Source organism: Mauremys mutica, chromosome 8 (assembly GCF_020497125.1).
Source record: "Mauremys mutica isolate MM-2020 ecotype Southern chromosome 8, ASM2049712v1, whole genome shotgun sequence".
NCBI classification, from domain to species: Eukaryota; Metazoa; Chordata; order Testudines; family Geoemydidae; genus Mauremys; species Mauremys mutica.
Genome location: NC_059079.1, coordinates 61,324,834 through 61,350,346, shown reverse-complemented (window position 1 = coordinate 61,350,346; position 25,513 = coordinate 61,324,834). Strand labels below are relative to the sequence as shown.

At 40.0% G+C, this 25,513-nt stretch overlaps 1 protein-coding gene across 5 annotated transcripts in view; it reads left to right on the top strand.

The window, feature by feature from the left end:
• Positions 1-25,513, top strand: part of RABGAP1L (RAB GTPase activating protein 1 like) — a 541,073-nt gene that overhangs the window by 82,661 nt on the left and 432,899 nt on the right. For all 5 annotated transcript variants that reach the window (XM_045026098.1, XM_045026099.1, XM_045026100.1 and 2 more), the window contains exons 8-11: positions 2,610-2,676; positions 9,945-10,047; positions 11,068-11,234; positions 17,813-17,957. In XM_045026098.1, the coding sequence (XP_044882033.1) occupies positions 2,610-2,676; positions 9,945-10,047; positions 11,068-11,234; positions 17,813-17,957 (482 nt within the window). The remainder of the gene's footprint in view (positions 1-2,609; positions 2,677-9,944; positions 10,048-11,067; positions 11,235-17,812; positions 17,958-25,513) is intronic.

The window sequence follows — 25,513 nt, the reverse complement described above, 5'->3', positions numbered from 1 at the left end:
TATACTGTACTGTGGTGGGGAGGAGCCCCTGGCTTCCCCCACACAGGCATGCTGCAGACAATGAGGTAGGCAAGGACGCTAGGAAGCACTTTGCTCAGCAGCAGTGCCCACTTCCCCCCAGAAGAACAGGTGCCAACTTTGCTGGGGGATGCTGCAGGCCCACCTCTTCCTGTCCCCGCTCCATTCCAGGCCCGTCTCTTCCCACCCCCCACTCCACCTCCTCCCTTGAGCACGCTGCGTCCCTGCTCCTCCCTCTCCCTCCCTTCTTTCTGTGAGGGAGGGGGAGGAGCGGAGACATGGTGCTTCCCCGCTCCTTCCCTCCCTCCCAGAAAGTCCTAAGCACCACCAAACAACTGTTTGGTGGCAGGGGAAGTGCTGGGAGGGAGGGGGAGGAGGTGAAGAAGAGGAACTTGTGCAATGCTCCCTTGTAAAGTCACTGCTCTTCCACAGAATCCTACAAGCAGTGGACAGAGCAGGCAGCCAAACAACGTTATAAGGGAGCATTGCACAACTTTAAACGAGCATGTTCCCTAATGGAGCAGCGACGTAACTTCGAAACAACATTAAGCAGGAGGGTTAAGTGAGGAGTTACTGTTAAGTGAGGAGTCTACACTGCACACTAAGCCAGAATCTGTGGCACCCAGGCTTGTGAACTTGGTGTTTCCAAGCCTGCACTTGAGAATCCCACACTGCATTATTAACTTGGGTTTACAGTTCCAGGACCTGGGTCTCACAGCTCTGCTAACATGTGCATACTGCACTACACAGACTTTCTGACTTGGGTCTGCTGCTTGATCTGCAAAATGACAGGGCTTGGACCTGAGTTAAAGTGGGACTCAACTTTGACCCATCTCCATAGCAGGTTCTTGGGACCTGGGTCCTGTGTGCTTGCTAACCTGAGTCTCATTGATTTGTGTGTGGACAGAAGTGGAGGTTGGGTTGAAACCTGAGTTAGAGACTGGGCTTAGTGTGCAGTGTAGACATACCTCCAGTACCTCAGTTTCCCAACTGTAAAATGGGGATGGTAAATACTTCCTTTGTTTGTCTTCTCTGTTTAGATTTCAGGTTTGTTAGGACAAGATGCTGTCTTTCATTGTGTATATAAACAGTTAACACAATGGGGTCCTGATCTCAGTTGGAACCTCTGGAGGCTAGTATAAATGTGTTTTGTAAGCTCATGTACCTTAATTGAAGGGGCTGGAGTACTGAACATTGAAGAAGGATATACTTTCTTCCAAATGGTCAGCGGGGTGGGTGTGCATGTATGTGTGTACTGTTTAGAGCAGGAGTGGGCAAACTACGGCCCGCGGGCTGGATTTGGCCCATCAGGGCTTTGGATCCGGCCTGCAGGATTGCCACCCCCGTGGCGCTGCAGGCCCCGCGCTGCTCCCAGAAGTGGCTGGCCCTGCAGCCCCTGGGGAAGGCGGGGGGGAGGTAGAGGGCTCTGTGCGCTGCCCTCGCCTGCAGGCACCGCTCCCTGCAGCTCCCATGGACTGGGAACTGGGAGCAGTGGCCAATGGGAGTTTCGGGGGAGGTACCCACAGGCGAGGGCAGCGCGCAGAGCTCTCTGCCCCTCCTCTCCCAGGGGCTGCAGGGATGTGGTGCCAGCCGCTTCCGGGAACGATGCGGCACCAACACGGGGCCAGGGCAGACACTGGCCTCAGTGCACACCATTGTCACCCTGGTGCTGCTCTAGGTAAGTGGCACCAGGCCAAAGTCTGCACCCCAACCCCCTTCTGCACCCCCTGCCCTGAGCCCCCTCGTACAACCCGCACCTCTCCTGCGCCCCTTCCTGCACACTGTGCCACACGCCGCACTCTCTCCCGCACCCCAACCTGCTGGCCCAGCCCTACATTCATGGCCCTGCATGCAATTTCCCTACCCAGATGTGGCCCTCGAGCCAAAAAGTTTGCCCACCCCTGTTTTAGAGCTTTATATATTTTATAATTTAATCCTTTCCCATATCAATTGCTCAAATTTGAACAAAACCCTTCAGCTCATTTGATGTATCCATAAAGAAGTACAGAAGAATAAAGCAACCTCAGTGTTTTTTCTCCTTTATCATTAAAATGTAGGATTTGCAATGAACATGACACTAAAATAGGGAATGAACAGAAAAGCCTTTTCATTTTTAAGGAATGCTGATACTGTGTTGTAAATGGTAGAAAGGAACATTAGAAATAGTATTTAGTCCTGCTGTATAGAAGTAGGTCAAATTTTATATATATATATATATTTTCCTTGATGTGGTGAAATATTGAATACTGTGTTAAGTCTCAAATACTTCCTGTGTATCTGAACAGTTTTAACATTTAAACGGTATATTTTAAGCTTTGTACTTATTCCAAAAAGGTTGGCTGTTCATAACAGAAATTAATACTTGATTTTGACTTTATCTTTTCAGTAGACTGTTTCTTGGCCATGTCTAGTTTATGTGGTGGCGTTTTCTGAATGTGTGAGATAACATAGCACCAGCAGTAATTTATTGTAAAATGATTCTACTTAAAGGGAAAATAGTGGGTAATCTGAGTTGTGTGCACACTCAAGAAGATATTGCTGTACTGTTCAATGACTTTCTAATGTCTTTAATTTTTAAAAACCTTTTGCAGATGCTTTGGGATGCTGTTAAGCCCAGGTCGAAATGTGAAGAACAGTGACATGCATTTACTTGATATGGTAATAATCTTGTCTAACAAATTAGTGTTATGGGGTGCAGTTTTATGTTCCTTTTTTAAAAAAGGACACTGTCAGGGTGCCCATTGTGATTCAGTCTTTTAAAATCCCAGCTTTGAAACTTGAAGCTGAAATTTGGTCCTTCACCAAAATGTTTCTTCCATTATATGCATATATTGGTTTATTATTGTAGAGCTGTTCATGAATTTTGTTTTATTAAATACAAACATATGAAACATTGTTATCCTGGGGAAGAAAGCATATCTAAAAGAATTAAATGGACTTCCCATACAAAGATAAGGTTGACATTTGAATAATTTTTTTAAATTTTTCTTGACAGTGTCCCTTTATGGGGATAAAAAAGATCTATGCTTAGAGAAAATGGTCACTCAAATTAGCAAATAAAGTAGAGCTTTCTATGTTTGTCTGACTTGATTACTAAATTTAGCAGAGGTCTGATAATTTGCATCTTCAGGAGTTTTGTTGTCACTTATTTAAAGCATGACATTAATCTATCATACATGACTGACACTGCTGTTTAAAGAATCCCTCCTTTGTTCCTTCTTATTTTCAAATTATTTGGTTTTAGGCATATGCACTGGATATACTCTCAAATTTCTAGAAACCTATTTTAGAAGCAACATATATTGTGTATTCTGAACATACGATCTGTAAGTCAAATGTTAATCTCTGACAAGTTCTGTATAGTGTTCCGTCTCTTTTATGATGACTCTTCAAGCTGCATTCTTGTAAATGAGAAGCAAACTGCCTTCCTCTGAATTAGGTCAGATGTTCAGCAAGGATATCTTGCCACTCCAGAACTCTTAATGTGGTCAGAATATGTACTTGAACAAACAGTAAGTAAATATATTTAGGGATATACCTGGATGCTGATAACCTCACTGACATCAGTTTTGCCAATGTCATAGCACTCTTCGATCCCCGCAGGCCCACCACTGTCCCAGATCTACAGGATCAGGGCTACACCCCCAACTTTAGAACAATTTCTTGAAGGAAATCCTCCAACGTGGGGTCAGGCACAGAGTCTCTCTCTTCCTTCAGGGTAGGCCACAGATACCTCTGAGACTGGTTTCAGAGTAGCAACCGTGTTAGTCTGTATCCGCAAAAAGAACAGGAGTACTTGTGGCACCTTAAAGACTAACAAATTTATTTTAGCATGAGCTTTCGTGAGCTACAGCTCACTTCTTCGGATGCATAGAATGGAACACACAGACAGGAGATATTTATACATACAGAGAACATGAAAAGGTGGAAGTATGCATAACAACAGGAAAAGTCTAATCAATTGAGATGAGCTATCAGGAATCATAACATTCAAAAACCAGTGGGAGAACACTTCAACCTCTCTAACCACTCAGTGACAGACTTGAAGGTGGCAATTTTGCAACAAAAAAACTTCAAAAACAGACTCCAAAGAGAAACTGCTGAACTCGAATTAATATGCAAATTAGATACAATTAACACTGGCCTAAACAGAGACTGGGAATGGTTGGGTCATTACACTAATTGAATCTATTTCCCTATGTTAAGTTCTCCTCACACCTTCTATGGGCCATCTTAATTATCACTTCAAAAAGTTTTTTTCCTCCTGCTGATGATAGCTCATCTCAATTGATTAGACTTTTCCTGTTGTTATGCATACTTCCACCTTTTCATGTTCTCTGTATGTATAAATATCTCCTGTCTGTGTGTTCCATTCTATGCATCCGAAGAAGTGAGCTGTAGCTCACGAAAGCTCATGCTAAAATAAATTTGTTAGTCTTTAAGGTGCCACAAGTACTCCTGTTCTTTTTACCTCTGAGACTGAAACTCTGGGGCTTCACATTGTGAGCTCTGTTCAGTGAGTCCAACAGAGATTCCTGGTAGAGTCCTCTTCAGGGACTATTGCACCTCACCCAGTATTTGTAGTGGCATCAAAACAGTGGCATTTTAGTCAAGTGAACCACAGCATAAGAAGTCCTTAGGTTAGCATAGAAAAATTAAGGTTAAAGCATAGTGCATTCTAGTCAGCCCAGAGCCCCAGCTGACTAGCTGTAGCAAACTCCATTATCAAACTTGTGCTTTTGTGTTCTCTCTCTGTTTGTTCGTTAATCAGTTCCCAAGTGAGAGAGCTCCCAGCTACCTCTGGAAACCATCCCCTCAACACCAGTGTCTGTCTTTTGTTCTTCAGCTGGGGTCTTTGCTCAACTTTTCTGCTGAGAGGCCGGAAATCCATGAGTCATTGGAGCTTGCATTGTCTCTGCAGCCCTCTTGTTGATCTGGGTTGATTTCCACCAATTCCTTAATCCTTAAGAACTTTTCATTCCACTTATACAGTGAGGTAACACAGACCTGTATCTTAGCCTGCCTGGAGAGCAAATTTAATCCTTTTACCCTAGTTGAGTAGCAGTGCACGATGGAGGGGAAACTGAGGTACACGTAGGACACACAAAAATACTACCAACTTCCCTGTGAAAGTCATCTTTGACTTTTGACCTAGTAAAAGCAGAATGGAAAAGACCACCCAGAAACCTAAAACATGATGGCTGGATGGTGTCAACAGACACGTCCCTTAAAGTCATTCTAATTGTCCCATTTCAGGGCAACTGCACCTGTATTCCCTCCTTGTGGTCCAGCAAGGGCACCCATCCTCATGCTTCTGGCTCCCCAGCCATCACCTATTTTGAGTGGAGATCTGCTTCTCTCTCTCCCTCTTGACTGGGGTTTTCCCAGGCTGCAGAGTTTCCCCCAGCAAGGCAGACTGACTAAACAGGCCCATGTCTGCACTTTGCTTTTCTCATCAGAGGCTATAAACAGTATAATTGCCCATAGTTTAAGTTGCAACACAGCTTTTTCTAAGCAAGCACATTTTTTCTTATAATCTTATAAAAGATTATCAAGAAAACATATTTAAAAGAAGAAAGGAACCGACAAACATGCTAATAAGCTTATCAGAGATCACTTTCCCCCATCTCCACAAGAGCTCTGATCGGTATCAGTCCTTCCAACCATTCCCTAAAAATTGAGGGCCTGCCTTTGGACAGAAGATCCTGTCTGTTTGCTGGATCAGAAGGAAGGTCTTGACTCAGTTTAAACATAGGCTATTTATCCAAAAATCCTTTTTGTCCGTTGACCTCTAAAATATCCAGTTTGAACTAGTGTAGGTGGGCCTCCTTAGGGAGTGGTATATCTCTGGAGGTGTTAGACCTTGATTGAATTTGCTTGATCACCCCACACTGTTCTTATTTCATGAATGGCTCTGATTACCCTCCCCCATACAATCACTGGCCCACAATGATACATAAACTTAATACGGTAAGCTCTCCCAAAGAAATGGAAGGCAATTGCCATGTCTGTCATACTGTCTTGTAATATATCCGATTTGGTTCAGGACGGAACATCATGGAGGTACATAACTCATTTGGTGGCCTCTGTCTAGGCTGTCCAAGCAACAGCACGAGATCTAGTTATATCTTAACTTAATTGATGGCCAAAATGAGCACTAAAAAATATTCACTGAGCTTCTCAGCCAAAATCAGTCCTGCCATAAGCAGACCCAGTCCCACTGAAGTAAGTGGAATTGTATCCATTTATAAGAGAGGCTAAATTTTGCCCTTGGATTTTAACTAAACATTGAGGAAAAAGGTACTAGAAACCATATGTACATTGTCTAAAGTAGTTGCTTAAGACAAAAAGTTGCCCATTGAAGGTTGTCCTTTTGTTCAGGTTTCAGTGTATTAGGATGCCTCAGCCTGTAGCCATCAGTTGCTTTTAACGGTGGAGGAGTTTGCTTGGTGAGCTGACACCTAACTATTAGAAGTAACTGGCCTTTTAGTATTATGTGAGGCATATAAGCCAAAATGTTCAAGTATGGGTAATTAAAATCAGGTACCTACATTCATACTTGGACATCTAAATAAGTGACCTGACTTTTTCTAGATGCTTAGAAACATTCAGCCCCTCATTTGCTTCATTACAACTTAAAATGTTGGCCATTACTCTTAACTACTATTTGACCTTTTTCAACTTTTAACTTTTCTATTGTACACTCTGTAGCGAGTGGTTTATAAGTTAAATACAAGCTAATAGTTTCTGTAGTATATTAATTTTTTGAGTTTTGATTAGTTTTCTACAATATTGAAATCTCAACATCTTCGAGAAGTGCTTAACTTGAACTGGTAAGGTGTTGTGCATCAGTACAATAACCTTGATTTACTTCTAGTCCTTTTATGTCCCTCCGGTTTCCTATGTAAGGTGAGAAAATGTTTGATCAGGACAAGTTGATCCTGGTGTGTTTCATAGCAAGCAATTAATGTTGATGGCATTACATTGTTTTAGGATGTTCCCCTAGCAGTCAAGGAGCAAGAATCCTAGATCCTGACTAAATATCCCTCTTTTTCCAAAGTGTGAAAGATAATTCCTGAAGACTTCATGGTAAAGTAATTTTTAGGAGCAAGGAAGACATTCCTTTCCTTTTTCATGGGAAAAGTAATATTCCTCAAATGAGAGTTGACTCAAGTTGAAAATTTCCAGTGATACTTTGACATCTTCAAAGCATTCTACATTGTCCCATACCAGCAAGTCAAAAAGACACATCAGTGCAGTGAAAGACACTTCAGAATGTTGGCACATCTCAAGGGGTTGGCTTTGGCTCAGATGTTGAGGATATATTTTACTCCCTGTGAAGATCAGAGTAATGCACCCTGATGTGATCTCTACCACCTGTTGTCTGCACTGACATCCAAAACCTTCAGTCACTTTAAAGGATTTTTCTTCCTGGCCTGCTGCAGAATGTTTTTTTCCTAATGAGATTCCTGATACAACCATTTGTTTGTTTGACTTAAAAAAAAAATCACACTGATGACAGCAAGGGACTAAATGATGCTAGCTTGAGCCAAACACAGAGTATGCAAATAGTGGGCACACTTACAGAATCACAGAAATTTGTAGGGCCAGAAGGGCCCTCAGGAGGTCATCCAGTCCATTGCCCTGTGCTGAGGCACAATTAAATATACCTAAACTATCCCCAATTTACCACCACCCTTTTTATAACAACCTTTTACATATTTGATTACTTATAGTGTCCCCCCTCAGTCTTCTCCAGTTATCTACATATCTCTGCTAGTGCATCTTAGTAGTGACATGAACAAATCTGCTTTTCCAGTTCTATCCTTTGATTAGGAAATGGAACAACAAACTGTAGTAAACTTTGTGGTTGTTTTGTAATGTAGACAAATGTCTACTGAAACAGGTCTATAAAACATAGTTTAATATGTCATCTTAACTAGGATTTGAATCCAGGTCTCCAGAAATAAAACCCATTGCATTAAACTACTGCATCACATAATCTTAGTTTTTTGCTTAAGTATAACAAATATTCTGAAGAGTGTTTTTACTGTTTATTTGGAGAATTCAGCACTAGAACTGGGTGAATCATGGATTTTTCAATTCTCTGGCTATTCCAAAAAAACATGTTTTGGTTCAGGTGCAAGTGAAAACCATTTTTTTTAAATATTTGCAGCGAATTAAAAAAATCCAAGCTGGGTCAAGTCAAACATTTTGTTCAACCCGACTCAATGTCTTTCATTTCAATTCTTATATTTTAATACAAACAGAGGAAGACTAGATTCACAAAATCGGTGCGGGGGTGAGGGAGTGCTCATTTCCTCCTTATAACTTTTAGTCCACTGATTAGGATAGTCTCCCAGGATGTAGCAGACCAGGGTTCAGTTCCCCCTGAAGTGGGAGAGGGAATTTCAACTTGAGTCTTCCACATTGCAGGAGAATGCCCTAGCCATGGGGCTGTGGAATATTCCCATGTGAGTCTCTCGCTCTCTCCATTGTTGTTCATACTGGCAATTTTTAGTCATCCATGATTGCAATGAATAGTCATTGGGCTAGGGAAAGTATGTGAGAATGACTCTATAGCCAACTTTTTAAGGCACCCACCCAGGATGCGAGAGGCCCAAGTTCAAGTCCCTGCTCCACAATGGGCAGAGGGAGAAATTGAACCTAGGTTTCGTACATTCCAGGAGACTCTTCAGCAGTGGGTTATAAAAAAGGCACCACCACTAGCCTGATAAATCGAAAGGTTTTGACAATGTCAAACCAAACCATTTTGATTGGAAAAAATCAGAATGTTTTGGAAATGTTTTGTTTGGTTGAAATTATTTGGCAGACTCAAAGTGACTTTGCAGATACTTTCAGTTTGCCAGAAGGTTTTTTTTTTTTTTCAGTGAATAAATTATTCACTCAGCTCTAATGAGCACCTCAGATTAATTACCCAGCACCCTGACAAATTTAAGGTAGGATGGAAGATACTGATCTCTCCTCAAGATCCGTGGAGAGGCCATTCTGCAAGGCCCTCCTTGATCTGAGCAATGAAGGGATGTTCTGAAACGGGGAGGCCTTCAAGAGTCTGGTGTGCACATGCATATGACCACAGACCTGGCAATAGCCTCTACACACAACTCTGTGTTCAGATTTATTTCTCTCAAGATTATGATTTTTTTTTTAAAGAAATGGGTGACACTGCATGGCATTGTCTTTTAGTGCAAACATGGAGACATTAACAGAGATTTTAGTGCATTCACGTACGTGTGGTGGTGGCGGTGTGGGGGAGGAGGGGCGCTGTTTTGTTGTTCTGACATTTGCCCCTAAAGTTAAGGTTTAATTCTCAAAGAAATCTACGTCAGTGGTGGCACATAAAAATCTATCAGCCAGCAGCAAACACCAAAGCAAGTGCAATAGGTACAGCTGCACCGTGAGAGATTTCTGCCTCCCCTTTCTCCTGGAAGTTTGGATGTTGTTTAGTTCCTCAGAGAGTTTTCCTTCTTTTCACTCTGAATGCTTTCTCCCCTCTGCTGATTGGCTTTTTTATTCCTGCACAGTCAGTTTTCCTGACCCTGGCCCCCATATCTGCTTTCCCTGCTTTCCCCTCATCACTCCCTACATTGTCTCTTCTCTCTTCATTTGTTCGTCTATTCCCACACTCCAGAACAGTAAAACATAAAGCCAGAAACACCCTCCCTCAAAATAAAATACTAACAAAAATTATTGAACTAAATGAAAATAAATGAAATGTTGTAAGCTATTGTGTTTACTTCGCTTGTATGTTCTATCCCTTTTCTACTTTGTCTGTCTTCACTGTTTAGATCTGAAGCTCTTTGAAGCAGGGGATTATCTCACTGTACAATTCCTAGCACAACTGGGTCCCTGATATTGGTTCTAGGTGCCACTGTAATGCATATAATACATGTGTTTATTTTTAGGAGTCCATGGGAAAGAGCTGTGATGGGAGAGCATATGTTATTACTGGAATGTGGAATCCCAATGCACCTACTTTTCTAGTACTTAATGAGGAAACACCTAAAGGTAAATGATTTTTTTTAACAAGCTGTTTTGCTTGCTTAGTAATTATTTAGCATGGTAAAGAATACTTAACCGCATTTAATAAATGTTCTCCATCTTTGTCTCTCTGACACCATGCTGTATATTTCAGTTTAATATTAATATCATGGTAACCCCAAAGGCCTCAGTCAGTATCACAACCTCACTGTGCGAGGAACTGTATAAACACATATAACATAAAGAAATGCTCATACTGGCACGTATTCTTGCTGCCAGGTCAGAATCCAGTAGAAGAGCAGTGTGTGAGGTCACAGGCATGTTCCCCTGGGGATCAGAATTTTCACTCCCAAGGGAACTTAGTCTGATCACATAACTATCCCAGTTGAGTGCATTTGTTATTGCCTGAGGCTCTTTATCCTATCCCTTATGACTAAAAACTAACTCTTATTTTAAAAGCTGTTTCCTGCAACAGTAAAATAACTTACTTAGGGGGTCTTATTTGTAACTTACCAGGCATAGGCATCATTAATCCATTTTGTACCCAAGTTCTTGGGACAAATGGAGGATGATGTAGGGGATGCCTTGACACTTGAGTATCTGGCTTCTAATACAGCTCATGCCTTCAGCATTAGATTACACCTTCAGATTTGTGACCTGATCCAGTGTAATTTTCCAGTTATCTGACCTCAGACCATGGCTCTGGTCCACAGTTTCTTCATTCCCTCCCCCTCCTCACCTCATATGGGACATTTTGCCTCCATTCTTGCAAATGCTTACTGTGTGAGAGAACTACCAGAATTATTTGGTATTAAAGGAGAATATCCCATTGGCTATTGTGCATTTCATTCTATGTGGATATGCAAGATCTAAAACAGAAATGAAATATGTGCTGCAGAATCAGTAGATGGATTTAATAGGAATGGATTTGGACCTAAATAGCCATCTATTTCTGTGGTGGTTTTTTATACTACTCAGTACCTTGAGAAATTGAATCTTTTTGGGACTGACTGCTTTTGTGAATGTGAATTTATTTTTGTGTTCCAGATAAACGTGTGTACATGACTGTGGCAGTGGATATGGTGGTCACTGAAGTGGTAGAGCCAGTCCGCTTTTTGCTGGAGACTGTTGTTCGCGTGTACCCAGCTAATGAGCGTTTCTGGTATTTCAGCAGAAAAACCTTCACAGAAACTTTCTACATGAAGCTAAAACAGGTACAGCAGTGTTTTCTAATAACAATAAAATTGCCTTTCTTTAGGAAAAATTGACTTTCTGAGCATTAGGTCTACCTTTTTTAATTATTTGTTTCTGTCGATGTTTCCAAGGCCACTGATGATGGTGCAGAGCTGGCTCTAGGCATAAACAGACTAAGCAATTGCTTAGGGCCCCAAGCAGCTGAAGGGGGCCCCCATTCACTTTTTGTGTTTGGGGGTGGGAGGGGACGACAATATTAATGCTTAGGGCCTCCAGTGGGCTAGCACCACCTCTGTAATGGCGATAAAGAATAGCGTTTAAAAATGAAGAAAGTCTTAATTTTATCGTGTTATCTTTTATCTAGTTTTATTTATATGTACACACACACAAAATAAATAAGTCATGAATTTAATTTGTTTTGTTAAAATGTTTTGGAGTTCACAGGTCCAACTTGGTTACAAATGCACTTTGCCTAATCTCAAATATTCCTTTTCATGCTAGTCAATGAAAGAACCATTATTCATCTCTAGGCATTTGAGTTTGTATTCCCTGGCAGTACACATTTTATAAATGCTTAAATTGGAAGCTTCCTATCTAGTTCTAAATTGTTCACTGATGCAGTGGTAAATGTCTATGTATATTTACAATAATGTAGTTCTAACATTAAAGCAACCCAGGCATCTTTATATATTTAAATATCAACAGCTCACTCTAGTACTGTAGTTCATTACAGCATCATTTATTCTTCAGATTATTTTATATAGTGTCATTTATGTCATTTATGCCCAAATAAATCTGTTAGTCTTTAAGGTTCCACTGGACTCCTCGTTGTTTAAGATAAACAAGTGTGTTTACATTGATGGGAGATACTGTTGCCTGCTTTTTATTTACAGTGTCACCTGAAAATGAGAACAGGCATTTGCATGGCACTTCTGTACCTGGCGTTGCAAGGTATTTACATGCCAGATACGCTAAACATTCATATGCCCCTTCCATGCTTCAGCCACCATTCCAGAGGACATGCTTCCATGCGGATGATGCTCATTAAAAAAAATAATGCCTCAATTAAATTTGTGACTGTACTCCTTGGGGGGAGAATTGTATGTCTCCTGCTCTGTTTTACCCGCATTCTGCATATATTTTATGTTATGGCAGTCTTGGACGATGAGCCAGCACATGTTCATTTTAAGAACACTTTCACAGCAGATTTGACAAAATGTAAAGAAGGTACCAATGTGAAATTTCTAAAAATAGCTACAGAACTCGACCCAGGGTTTAAGAATCTGAAGTGCTGTCCAAAATCTGAGAGGGACGAGGCATGCAGCATGCTTTCAGAAGTCTTAAAAGAGCAACACTCTGATGCGGAAACTACAGAACCCAAACCACCAAAAAAGAAAATCAACCTTCTGGTGATGGCATCTGACTCAGATGATGAAAATGAACATGCGTCTGTTCGCACTGCTTTTGATCGTTATCAAGCAGAACTCATCATCCGCATGGAAGCATGTCCTCTAGAATGGTGATTGACGCATGAAGGGACGTATGAATCTTTAACGCATCTGCACGAAAATATCTTGCAACGCCGGCTACAACAGTGCCATGCAAACGCCTATTCTCACTTTCAGGTGACATTGTAAACAAGAAGCAGGCAGCTTTATCTCCTGCAAATTGTAACCAACATTGTTTGTCTGAGTGATTGGCTGACCAAATAGTAGTCCTGAGTGGACTTGTAGGCTCTAAAGTTTTACATTGTTTTATTTTTGAATGCTGATTTTTTTTGTACATAATTCTACATTTGTAAGTTCAACTTTCATGATAAAGAGATTGCACTACAGTACTTATATGAGGTGGATTGAAAAATAATGTTTTTGGTTTTTTACAGTGCAAATATTTGTAATAAAAATAAATATAAAGCGAGCACTGTACACATTCTGTGTTGTAATTGAAATTAATGTATTTGAAAATGTAGTAAACATCAGAAATATTTAAAATAAATGGTATTCTATCGTTTAACAGCATGATTAATCACAATTAATTTTTTTAATCGCTTGACAGCCCTAGTTCATATGCATTAATGATGTACATATATGGATAGAGAAATGACTTTCAGCACATCATAACCTTTCCTTTGATACCATACAAGGCATGCTTTATATGTAATATCACAATTATATACAGATGAGGAATATGGGGGATACAGGGTGTTCCCCGGGGGTACAGAATGTCACAGCAGTCATTTATGGTATCCAGACATTTTTCTGTCTGCATCCCTGTCTTGAGGTGACACATACCCAGTCAGTTCGGGGATAGTTGAAATCCCTCATTATTGTTGGGTTTTCTGTTTTTGTAGCCTCTATAAATTCCCTGAGTATTTCACAATCACTGTCACCACCTTGGTCAGGTGATCGGTAGTATATTCCTGCTACTGTACTCTTATTATTCATGTATGGAATTTCTATCCATAGAGATTTGATAGTAAAGTTTGATTTATTTAAGTTTTTTACTATATTTGACTGTTTCTCTCACAGGTAGTGACAATCTACTGGAATTCTTACATATTTTGTGCCCCAGTATTAGTGTCATGTGGATTATCATTGTTCCACCAAGTTTCTGTAATGCCTCTTCCTTCAATATCCTCATTCAATCCCAGGCACTCAGGTTCACCCATCTTAGTAATCGGACTTATAGCATTTGTATACAATCACGATATTTAATTGTCCGCCTTCATGTGATATTTAATGTGATGTCATCTACACTGCTCCCCTGGTGTGTGGAAGGAGCAGTGAGGGAATTAGTGTTATAAATTGAAGCATTAAATGATCATTATTAATTAAAATCACAATATAGATGATTGTAATGTTATATAATGCTTTAATAATATTGATTAAGACACCTAAGTTCCTCAGAATAACATGCAACAGATTTCTGTGCAAGTTATAATTCCTCCTGAATATTTCACTTCATTAGCACTCCCAGAACTCTGTTTGGCATTATTTGTATGAAAGGACTGTGTAGTTCAACCTAGGGGAGGTGGACCCAAGATGCAGCATACTGCATATTCCCTCTGTGTGGCTTTCCCAGGACTGTGTGTGTGTGATTAACATGATTTTGCATCCGTCCTTGCCATGCAGTGGAAGGGTGCATATGCTTCTTAGGATATGTCTATACTACCCGCCAAATTGGTGGGTAGTGATTGATCCAATGGGGGTCGATTATCACGTCTAGTCTAGATGTGATAAATCGACCCCCCGAGCACTCTCCTGTCAACTCCTGTACTCCACTGGCATGAGAGGTGCAGGCGGAGTTGACAGGGGAGCGGCAGCAGTTGACTCACCTCAATGAAGACACCGCAGTGAGTAGATCTAAGTACGTCGACTTCAACTACGTTATTCATGTAGCTGAAGTTACGTATCTTAGATCAATTCTCCCCCTCTCCCCCCTTCATCCCCTCAGTGTAAACCAGGCCTAAATATGTGTAAGATTTATTGAATAATGTTCAGTAGATTAGAATCCAAAGGTCCTCCCGATGGTTCTTCTCTCATGGCTGACAACCAATTACTTGCAGCTTCCCATTATTATTCATTTCATTCTGGAATTATGTAGAGTTTCATACTCCTGCAATAAACATTGATCCATTTTCTCTAGAGACTTACACATTATATTGATATTCGCTCAAGATCTGAAAAGTGGAGTATGATCTTCTAATTTGTGTTGTACTGCAGTGGAACCACAACCCCTGTGGTTGACTTAAATGAATAGGACTGACTTAATTTTGCTGATCCTAAACTAAAATGACAATTGTCACCTTACTGAGGGATAAAACAATTAATGCTGAACAGCTAGTGATGTTTTTACTAAGAAGTAAAGGCACAGACTACACTAAATGCCCACCTGACTAAATCAGTCTCATGCAAGCTGTTTTCTTTGGCACTCCTGCTCTTCAGTTTTACAATAGAGATAAGTGAAATACTTTTTTTTTTTTTTTATAAATTCTACTGTATGTGAAAATGTGGAAGACTGCTGCCCTTTCCAGTTTTAAAGAGCGCATACTATAATCCTTTTTATTTACATTTGCTTGATACTTATCTTAAAATACAGCTTCTTTCTTGGTCCAAGTAAACTTGAGTCAGCAGGGCATGTTTCAATGAAATCTTTGCCTTTTTTTGAGGTGATTTTAAGGGTATCAGTGGGAAGTAGATTGAGGGGGCATTTTTGGTGTTTAGAAGAGTCCTAAATGTTGGCAGTGGGCTAATCTGATGTTCTTAATGTATTTTTTAAATGTTTGTTTATATGTGTCTTGAGTTTCAGACAAACACACATTTTTAAAAAATGAAAAGGACATTTAAACAGATTTCTGAATACTATCCCAAGTCCTCAGAGTAATGCTAAAGCTGTACTACTGCAATGTTCTCAATAACACCCCTCTCTATATCTCCAAAAGGAATGTCTGAGACTTTGATAAATGATGAGATTATCAGAGTTGACATAATTGCTTGACCAGGGGCCTTGCAATTACTTGATACTGACATCCTGGGAGGTGAAACGTGTATGTGTTGATAATGGACCAAATTTCTCCCTGCTATATTTTACTAATCACAAGGGTAATGGATCTAAATTATAAACTGTAGCCCAGATTTCACCCCGCACTTCCAGAACTGTATGGAAAATTGTCTGATACTCGGAGAGAGAGAAGAAGAGCCATGCCTTGCTTTTTCCCAACATGGAATGGTTATAATAGAAACAGGTGTGATGGACTGATCAGAGTAGGGGGGAAACGCTTGATTTTGTCCAACTACAGACAGTCCCGATTTACACTACCCCATGGAACAGTTCCACCAACTGGAACTGAAACTACAGGAGGTATTTAGAGTGGAAGATGTTAATTATTGTGGGTGGAAACTGGCCAGCAAGCTGGAGTTAGTGCTCTCCTCCCCCTTCTCCCCCCGCCCCTTTTTTTTTAATTAAAGGTTCCAGGGGCTCATAAGTGACAAGTGGTCAGTGCCTTGGTTTTACAGAGCAGGTTCTCATATGTCACTCTTATTTTTTTTTCTGACAGAGGAAACAGTAATATCTTATTCTAATCCTTGGTAATTTTTTCTTTCACGAATCCTTTATTGGATATTCCTTTTTTCTCACATGGTTAACACTATGCTTCTGAGACAAATTTAACACCACCTCCATAAGACTACTTTCATTTGATTTTTGAGGCTGACTTGACATTATTAGCCTGTTTGAAAAATGACTTTATTTTAACTCTGATTATGTAAGGTTTGCAAAGAATGAAGCAGGCTGAAAAAAACAACTGGTCTTAAAATGTACTTTTTGGCTTTACTTTATCTCCAGTTCACTTAATAGCAGCTATTTGGCTTTATTATTGTACAACCATATGAAAATACATAAATCACTGTACTTTTCGAATAATGAGTACATCAGAGAAGAATCTTTTTAAAGTGGGAGTGGGCAGTAAGGAGAGATGTATATACTGTTCTGTGATTTCTGGGAAGCAAAGCAGCTGGGGCACATGTTGGAGAGGAGACATCTAGGAACAGTCCTGTTGTCTGGTTCTCTTCTCTTCCAAGATTTAATGTGGACAAACTAAAGAGCTATTTTATTGATCTTTTTTCTTCTATAAAATCCTATAAAATTCATTTATCCAGTGCTCAAGATTTAAGTACGTTACATTTTTAAAAATATGAAGTACAAGTTGTTTTGATCAACAAAAGAATTTGATGGGACTTTAATAGATTGTTTGTCACACCTCATCCATGCTAAATAAAGTATGTGAGAAAATGTATTCCTTTCAGTGTGTCTTGAAAGTTATCAAACTCTGGCACAGTCAGGTATGAAGCTACTTTTGAGTGTCAAGTGCCCTCCAGCGAGAGTGCCTTGTTCCCCAAATTGTTATAACTAGGGATATTGAGCTCAGGCATTCCAACTAATTTCAGCTACTGGTAAAATGTAAATACACTGATTACAAATCCTAAAGGGCTCCTGGGATTAAACAGAAGATATTGTGGTCCCTGGAGCACAGGTGAATATGTGCACTGTACACAATCTACTTCTAAGGATCCTTTCTTAGCCCGTTGCTTATGCAGTGGGTGTTATAATCTTTATGATGTGGAACATGCTACCTACTGCCAACTCTCAACATTCTCCAAAATGCCTAAAAAACTTGGTTTCTCAAAAATGTTTGGTACTTATTTTCATTATCACAATATTTTTCCTGTCTGTTCTTTGCAATTTTTTCTTAGAGCAGTCCCCTCCCTGTCTCAGTTTGTTAAATTTAAATTGTAAAGTTTGTGTTATAATTCCTCAAATACATAAAGGTTGTTGCGGGAGCAGCTTTAACAATAATTATTGTTCTGCCTGTTTTCATTGCTGTTTTTCATCTTCCTCAAATTACGTTCAGCAGTGTCATATACTAATCTCAATCCACATGTGTAATTTCCATTGAAATTGGAAATTGGAGTCTTCGTCTTGCCCACAAATTACTGTATCAGTCCTTGGTTTAATCCTATTTGAAGAAACTAGAAGAAACATGGAGTTGGTGAATAGCAAGAGCCTAACATCAAAACTCGTTTCATTTTCTTATTTTTAGTCTGAAGGGAAAAGCCACACAAATGCTGGAGATGCAATTTATGAAGTTGTAAGTCTGCAGCGGGAGTCTGAGAGAGATGATGAATCAGTCAGTCCAACAAGTAGAGGGGGTCCACTATCGCCACAGGAGGATGAGGCTGAAGAAGGTAAGAGTAAAATGAACATGTACAGTTCCCGTATATGCTGGTTTTTTTCCATATTTTTTCTGCCTTTTATTCCCATATTGTTTTCTTCCTATTTGTGTCCATCAGGGATGTATTATGATAGCGCCCTCCCCGCCCCCCAAATCACCTGTCATTCACAACTAGTGCATCTTCACTACCAGCAGTAGTGTCCAACACTTTTTGACTGTCCTATCTAGGCTGTTTTATCCAGATGTAGCAGCAGACAGGGTGCATCCATACAGCACTGTACACCAAAACTTACCATTCCTCCTCACCTGTTAGGCTAGCAAGATAGCAAGCTTCTGTTAAAGGGTTTTTCTTCCAATCAGAGTCCATTATTCTCTAGAAAGAGCTTTCATAATTAACAGCGATGCCAGGAAGCTCTTCACTGTTTACAGTAGTAATGATTTCTGACTCAATCCCTAGTGCCTATGGATCATTTTTATGTAACTTAAAAATTTTATGGATTTTTTTTTTCTTCATGCTAGCAATCTATCCTGAATATATTTTAAATGTATAGTAAGTGTCCTTTCAGCAGCTTGTTTGATGGAGCAGGCTTCAATAATTACTGTTGCACTATTTATTCCTTTTTTTCCAGTGACTATTATTCAGAATAACAAGTGATTTTTCCAGAATTTAATGAACACTGTGCTATTAGAGAATAAATATTCTCTAGATCTTGTCCTCTTGATGTTGTGTAAAACAGTTTTATTTAAAAATAGAGTAAATAATAGTATAGAGGTTTGCATAGCAGGAAAAATAAAATGGTAAGTTAAACTTAATATTAGTTTCCATATGTTAAATTCAAAATACTTGCAAAGGAAATAATCCTCATTTTAAAATGTCACTACGATGTAACACTGTTCTCATGGAAACTGCATTTAGAGTACTTGCCTAGAAGTTATCCATCCTGCTAGATGTGCAGATTAAATGAGTCACTGCCAGTTGTTCTACATACATTGCCATTCTTGTGTACCTTCTTCTGCAGATTATTAATTATTATGAGGGAAAAATATAATAGTTTAAATTTCCAAAAAATAATAATAATTGTATTTTAGATCTTGAACTAAGATTTATTTATTTGTATAATTTCTGTGTAGGGTCAGGGGCCAAAAATACCTGGCTTCATATTCTCTCCCCTCCCCCCCCCTTTTTTTTTTAACCTGGTCCTGGCTATGGCATATATTATATGTTGTAGGGACTTTCCCACCTCATTGGCTAACAGTTAGTTCATCCATGTATGGGTTCTGAGGGGTTGTTCTTTATTCTTTGTGAAGTGCTGTTCCCCACTCCATTAGCTCCCTCATTTTCCTCATGATTCATTGTATGACATTTGAAGCCTGCAATATTATTTATTTATATAATTCCATAAAAGTGTATGATGCCTTATTTGCATCCTCATCTTGCTTGCTTACCCTTTGCAGCTATCTCAATTTCTTCCAACCCCAGGACTAAGCATCCTGTGGTCCTTTGTGATCTAGATGACTCATGCCATGATTAGGAATGGAAATGTCACTTTAAGAAATAAGACAGAATATTCTTTCAGTCCATATATGAAGAGAGTGGTTCAGTAGGACTTTTGTGCTGCTATTATATTGACAGATGTGTGGATTTTCTTCCCATCCTGGTTTTAAGGTCATTAGCATTTTAATGTGAATGGGAAATACATTTCATTGTGTTATAAGAGCAAGACCTTATAGAAAATTGGGATCATGTTTTTCTAATAAATAAACTATACCTTTGTTCTTACTGGTGCCTTGGTTTCATGACACTAACTTCCAGTTTGTCTTTTTTAAAGATCTCTGCAAAATCATACAGTGGCCATTTAGGAATTTTTCATATCAACCTAACATACATTTTCATTACATTTTATCACTAGCACTGCAGCTCATATTTCTGTCAGCTCAGTCATCAAACCTGGGAGCTGGAGGTGGCACAGAAATGTTCCCCTGCTTAGTCTTATTTAATTAATATTAACAGTTTGCTTGTCAAAGCAAAAGAATGCGTTGAACCTCCACACTAAATTGCCTTACCTTGCTTAACAGGGTTGCTTAATTCAGACTATAACTAAAAAGAGATTCAGATGTATATTGACTAAACTTTCTCTTATGTTGTTGGAAGAGGTCTCAAGTGAAATATATTAGGGTATCTGTGCTCATGTTCATAATGCATGGTAAAGTAGTGGGAGAGTGAATTATTAATGTGTAATTTTGAATTTTGACAAGGTGCAAGGCATAGCTGGTTCAAGCACACTCATAGGGGCCTCCTTTATAATCATTTTTTCATTTCTTCCCCCCATTTAAATTTGCCCTGACAGAAGTCCCAGACAAAGAGCCATCAGTGGCCAGGAAAGAACCCTAGAGGATGCACCTAGATGGAGGGAGCATGAAGCACCTGAAAGTGGGGGTCTGGAGGCATCCTCTAGAAAAGGGAGAATATGAAATAGCTAGGAGACTGGAGACTTAAAAGACCCCCATGAGGGGCAACATGAAATGAAGTCAGGCAGCTGGTAACTAGTGAGGAAAAGACAATTCTCCCTCACCTCTTCTGGTCATCTAAGACCCAAACTTGAAGTTCAAGTACCTCCCCTATGCTGCTGTTTCCTCACATACCTGGCCAAACTTCCTGAGAACTACTACTTAGAACAGAGCAGATCTGCTTTTTGGAAGGCTGGGAGGTAGCTGGGGAGGGAAGCAGTTTTCAGGCATAAGAAGTACAGCACAGGGTTTCTCACATTCACTCCTTATAGTGTGTAATGGAGGAATGAAGAATAAGTAGGCACTGAACTATGACAAAAAATGAAACTGTTGCTCATTACTGCTGCAATGGTTGCAGCTGAACTGGTTCTCTCTGTTTTTCCTTCCACTGTGGGTTCTATAGTTTGCCAAAATTGGTCCTGGTGTAAGGTCACTGAATTGTAAAAGATGTTAACCTCAGTTTCCTCCTCCTCTACACAGATACTTGGAGGAAAGAGTATAAATTAGTTGCTTAGGATATAGTTGGAGACTGCTCATGGAAAGGCAGGGTTCCACACTTGAGGTCCTAAGACTAGATTGATTAGGGGAAGGGGTAAGGTATTATTTTTGAGTTAATTTGTTTTGATTTCTAATGATATTTGCTACCCTTTGAAGATAATCCTTGATGACTAGGTCTGTTTTTTGTTTCTGCTGAATCGGTCCACCAGCTCAGTGCTCTTTTGATATGAAGTTGATATACAGCAACTAGGTGTAAATAATTTCGTGAATTAACTTGTCACCTTTGTATCTCCCAGTCATGAAACTGTTTTTGCAATGATGGCTTTTGGGTTCTCTTGATATAGTTTTGTATGATTTCAAAAAGTGGGGCTCCCTGCTGTTGCCCACATAAAGTCATACTTAATATTCAGTGCTTTCAGAAAGTAGTTCAGAAGTAGGAAATAGATGATAAATAAAGTTTTCTTTACAAATGTGCCAAAATTATACAAAAAGTTAAATTTATTTAGAGCCAACTATAAGATAGTTTTAATGACACTGTTTTCCTAAGCAAACTTTTATATTTTTGTAAATTGGCAAAGAATAGTCTTCAAAAAGTGATTCATCCTTTTTAAAAAAAAAAAAAAATGAAATAAGTAACACTTTATTAGTCAGGTGACACTCCTGGAGACAGCAGCTTGATAAGGAAGAAGTATCTACTCAAAGGACAGTCATCTTCTAGAACATTCTCATGATTTCCTGAAATGCAATGCTGAATGGAAAACTAAAGAACAGTCAGCCTTTTGCTATAGCAACAGATTTCTTAAAGATGATTAGGCCTCCACCATGGCTGACACACCAGGAATTGAATTGGGCATCTCCCAGATATGAAAGCATGAGTCTCTGCACTGATGCTGGTGCAGAAGGAAGGGACTGTGCTATCGGAGCCATATTGGAATCTGATTAAACATACGTGGATCTTACTAGGGAGGCGAAGTTTAATTTTTTTTGCTCACAAGCTGAGGGGTAGAGGTAGAACTTCAGGAGGGAAGAAAAAATGTGTAGCAGAAGTCCCCTGGTCCTCGGACTCTTTTGAGATGGCTTCACTCTCCAGAAATAAGAACAAAGTAATAGCACGTGAGGATTGAGACGTGGAGGAGAGGTTGGTGTTACATGTAGACACCATGAAATTCAAAGATGAGAGGGAGATCAAAGTGATGGAGGGGTCTGAAAGCTGCAGAGAAATCTGAGAGATTTATGGATTGGAGGGCCCAGAAAGAGAGAGAAGGTAAGGACAGAGTGAGCAATGTAAAATGATCTGATCATCATCTCACAGTATGGTAAAATACAAAAAATACAGTAAGACAAAAACACCACATCACCTGTGCATGAACAGTTTTCATAAAGCCATCACTCCATATCTTTTTCAATACTTGCCTTCTATCCTTAATTGCCCACTTCAAACCCTTTATGCATAATGGTCTATCCCCCAATTGCCCACTTCATTTAGTCTGTCCCAACTGGTATTTAGTGCAGACATTCTGATTTCCTTCCCCAGACTTGAAGAAGAGCTTTGGGTGGCTCGAAAGCTTGTACTTTCCACTAACAAAAGTTGGTCCAATAAAAGTTATTATCTCACCCACCTTGTGTGTCTCATACTCTGGGGCCAGTGTGGCTCCAACAACACTGCAAAAATTTATGAAGTTGACTTTGAAAGAAGAAAAGTTGTGGAGTGGGGAGGGACAGGAAACAGCAAGAGGAAAGAACCTCAGTGGCATCACCATGGTCTCTGGGCAGGCTGGCACCAGGCGCCAGCCCAGCAAGCAGGTGCTTGGGGCTGCCGCGGCAATTCGGCTGCAGGTCCCTCAGTCCCTCTCAGAGCAAAGGACCAGCCGCCGAATTGCCACCGAAAGAAAAAACAACAACCCTAAAAGCGTGACATTTTGAATTCGAGGGCAGATCTTCAACTTTTATGGGTAACATTTTCAAAAGTGCCTAAGTAACTTATGATAAGTTTCATGGGACTTAAATGCTTTGGGAAGTGGCGGCGGTAGAGATCGTGATCACGGCTTCTTTTTTTTTTCTGCTTGGGGCGGCAAAACCCCTGGTGCCAGCCCTGTCTCTGGGGCAGGAGAAATGAGGATGAGAGAATCAAGGAGTTACAGAAGCAGAATTAGTGGGGGAGAGTAGTATCTCAGAATGAATTTCTATTTTGTGGAAATTACATAAGAACTAATAAATTACATCAGAACTGTTGGTGGGAGAAGTCAATTCTGCATTTTTTTTATACAAATTAAAAATAGCTGATATTTTATTTAATTCATAAGAACTGTATCAGAACCCAAAAATAGACTGCTATTGTTGGGTCCTCCTTCAACCAAACAAAACTTAAATATGCTTTGCCTTTTAATTCCTATTGTTGTCATAAAAAATAAAATATAAAAAATGTTAAATTCTTGAGGACAGTCTGTTTGAACATAGGACAAGATTACCCTCTATCAGACTGAAACCTTTGTTGCAGTCCCACAAGATTTAACTTTTTTATATAGCAGCTTCTAGTGAGTGCAAATCCAAAGCATTTTACTTAAAAAAAAAGCATTACATCTGAGATGAGTCAATATCTCATTTTTACAGGTTGTACATTCTGTTCTCTAACATTAGACCATTCTTACTGCATTGCAAGTTAACCTTTCAGTTATTAAAAATACATTTAATCAACTCCTGCAGCAATATTATTATGCTATTGGATAGTTTCTAATCCCTTCTTTAACTGGTGAAAAATTGAGTACAATATATTACATTTTTTTTCTTGCTCTGAGTGATGTAACACACGATAGTTTAATTTGATTTATGGTCATACTGTAAAGTTAGTGATTCAAGTGTGAATTCTCAGTTTAAAAAAAGTTAATATTTAAATACAAAGCATTTCCATAGGATGCAAACCTACCTAGAGTTGTATGACGTGAATTTTTCATGTCAAATGTTGAAATTTGGAATTTTATGGCTGCTTCTCTTCCAGAATTATTTTGTAACAGTAGTTTGGAGTTGGGGTCCTAGCTTCATGACATACTTTCTTCTCTCTCCTGCACTCAAGTCTCCCCAACCCCATGAAAGTTTGTCTGTGGGAACTCATTTGTGATCCAGGTCGGGGTGGATGGGTGCTCTATGCAGCATCATATTCTTTCTTCTTCCAAAACCACAGGACAAATAGGTGCAAGTTATGGTGGACTGGGTAAGCATTATATGAGTGGATTCTCCCTTCTCTCTGGGCAGGTCTACACTAAGAATGGGGGTCGAACTAGGGTACGCAAATTCAGCTACGTGAATAGCGTAGCTGAATTCGAACTACCCTAGTTCGAACTACGTACCCGTCCAGACGCCGCGGAACCGAACTCCGCGGCTCCAAGGTCGACTCTGCTAACTCCAGCTGCCGAGGTGGAGTACCGGAGTTCGAACTAGCGCTTCCGGAGTTCGAACTATCGCGTCTAGATCAGACGCGATAGTTCGAACTCCGGAAAGTCGAACTCACCGCGTCGACCCGCGCGGTAAGTGTAGACTAGCCCTTTGTCAAACCTTCTTCCCTTCAGCACTAAGGGATAGTTTCCATCTGCAGCAAGTTCTGTATGATAATCTTTGCAGCATAGGGCTTTTCTATGAATGACCGTGGCCCTCTGTGGATATCCTGATATTCATGAGTATTTGGTGGGATTCTATGGGTTCTTTTTCGATTGATGGTCTCTATATGTATTCCACATTTGGGTATGCATGTGTACCATGTGCCTGGCTTCAGAATTTTTTGGTAAGCAGTGTCCATTGCTCTGGGGTGTGCAGTTACTCTCCTTGTACTCCAAACAGACTATAAAGGGTAGTGTGAACTGACACCTCTCCAGTTCCTTCTTACCACCGCATGGATGGAGCCAGAATCCTCCTTGTCCACTTTGATCTTTCTTTATTGTGAACCCGTAAATATAATTTATAAATAGTTGCACATAGTTTAGCTTTTTAGTGTTTTTATAGTTAGTGCAATTAGTTTAGGTCTTCCTACCCCAGGGAGCTTCTCCTTTTGAAGAGGGACTATGCCAAGAGTTCCGGTGTTCAAGAATTCTCTCCTGCACCAGTTCCTTTTTCATCAGCAACTGCCACCAGCACTGCCTTTATTGCCTTGGGGAGACTCTTATTGCCACCAAGTGCAACATCTGCTGCTCCTTCTCTCTCCAAACTCATAAGAGACAAGAGCTTTTTCTGTAGAAGCACCTCATGGAGCAGGACATGAAATCTTATTTAGATTCAGGCTGGAGAGACTTTCCCTGTACAACGGCCTCAAACTATGAGCAGCAGACATCTGAGCATGACCTCCAGAGTTGAGGCAAAAGCTCTTAAGTCTAAGAAACCCTCCCACAAGAGAGGGGGACATGGACATAGGCATAAGAACAGATCTCTGGCCAGATCTGCTTCTAAGAGAGAGGATTCCTCCCCATCATGTCAAAGTCAAGTGAGTCCTCATGTATGGGTTCTAAAGAATTAAGTCTGCATAAACCTTCTGTCCTAGAAGGACAGGCGTGAAGGAAGAAGGATCCAATCATACTG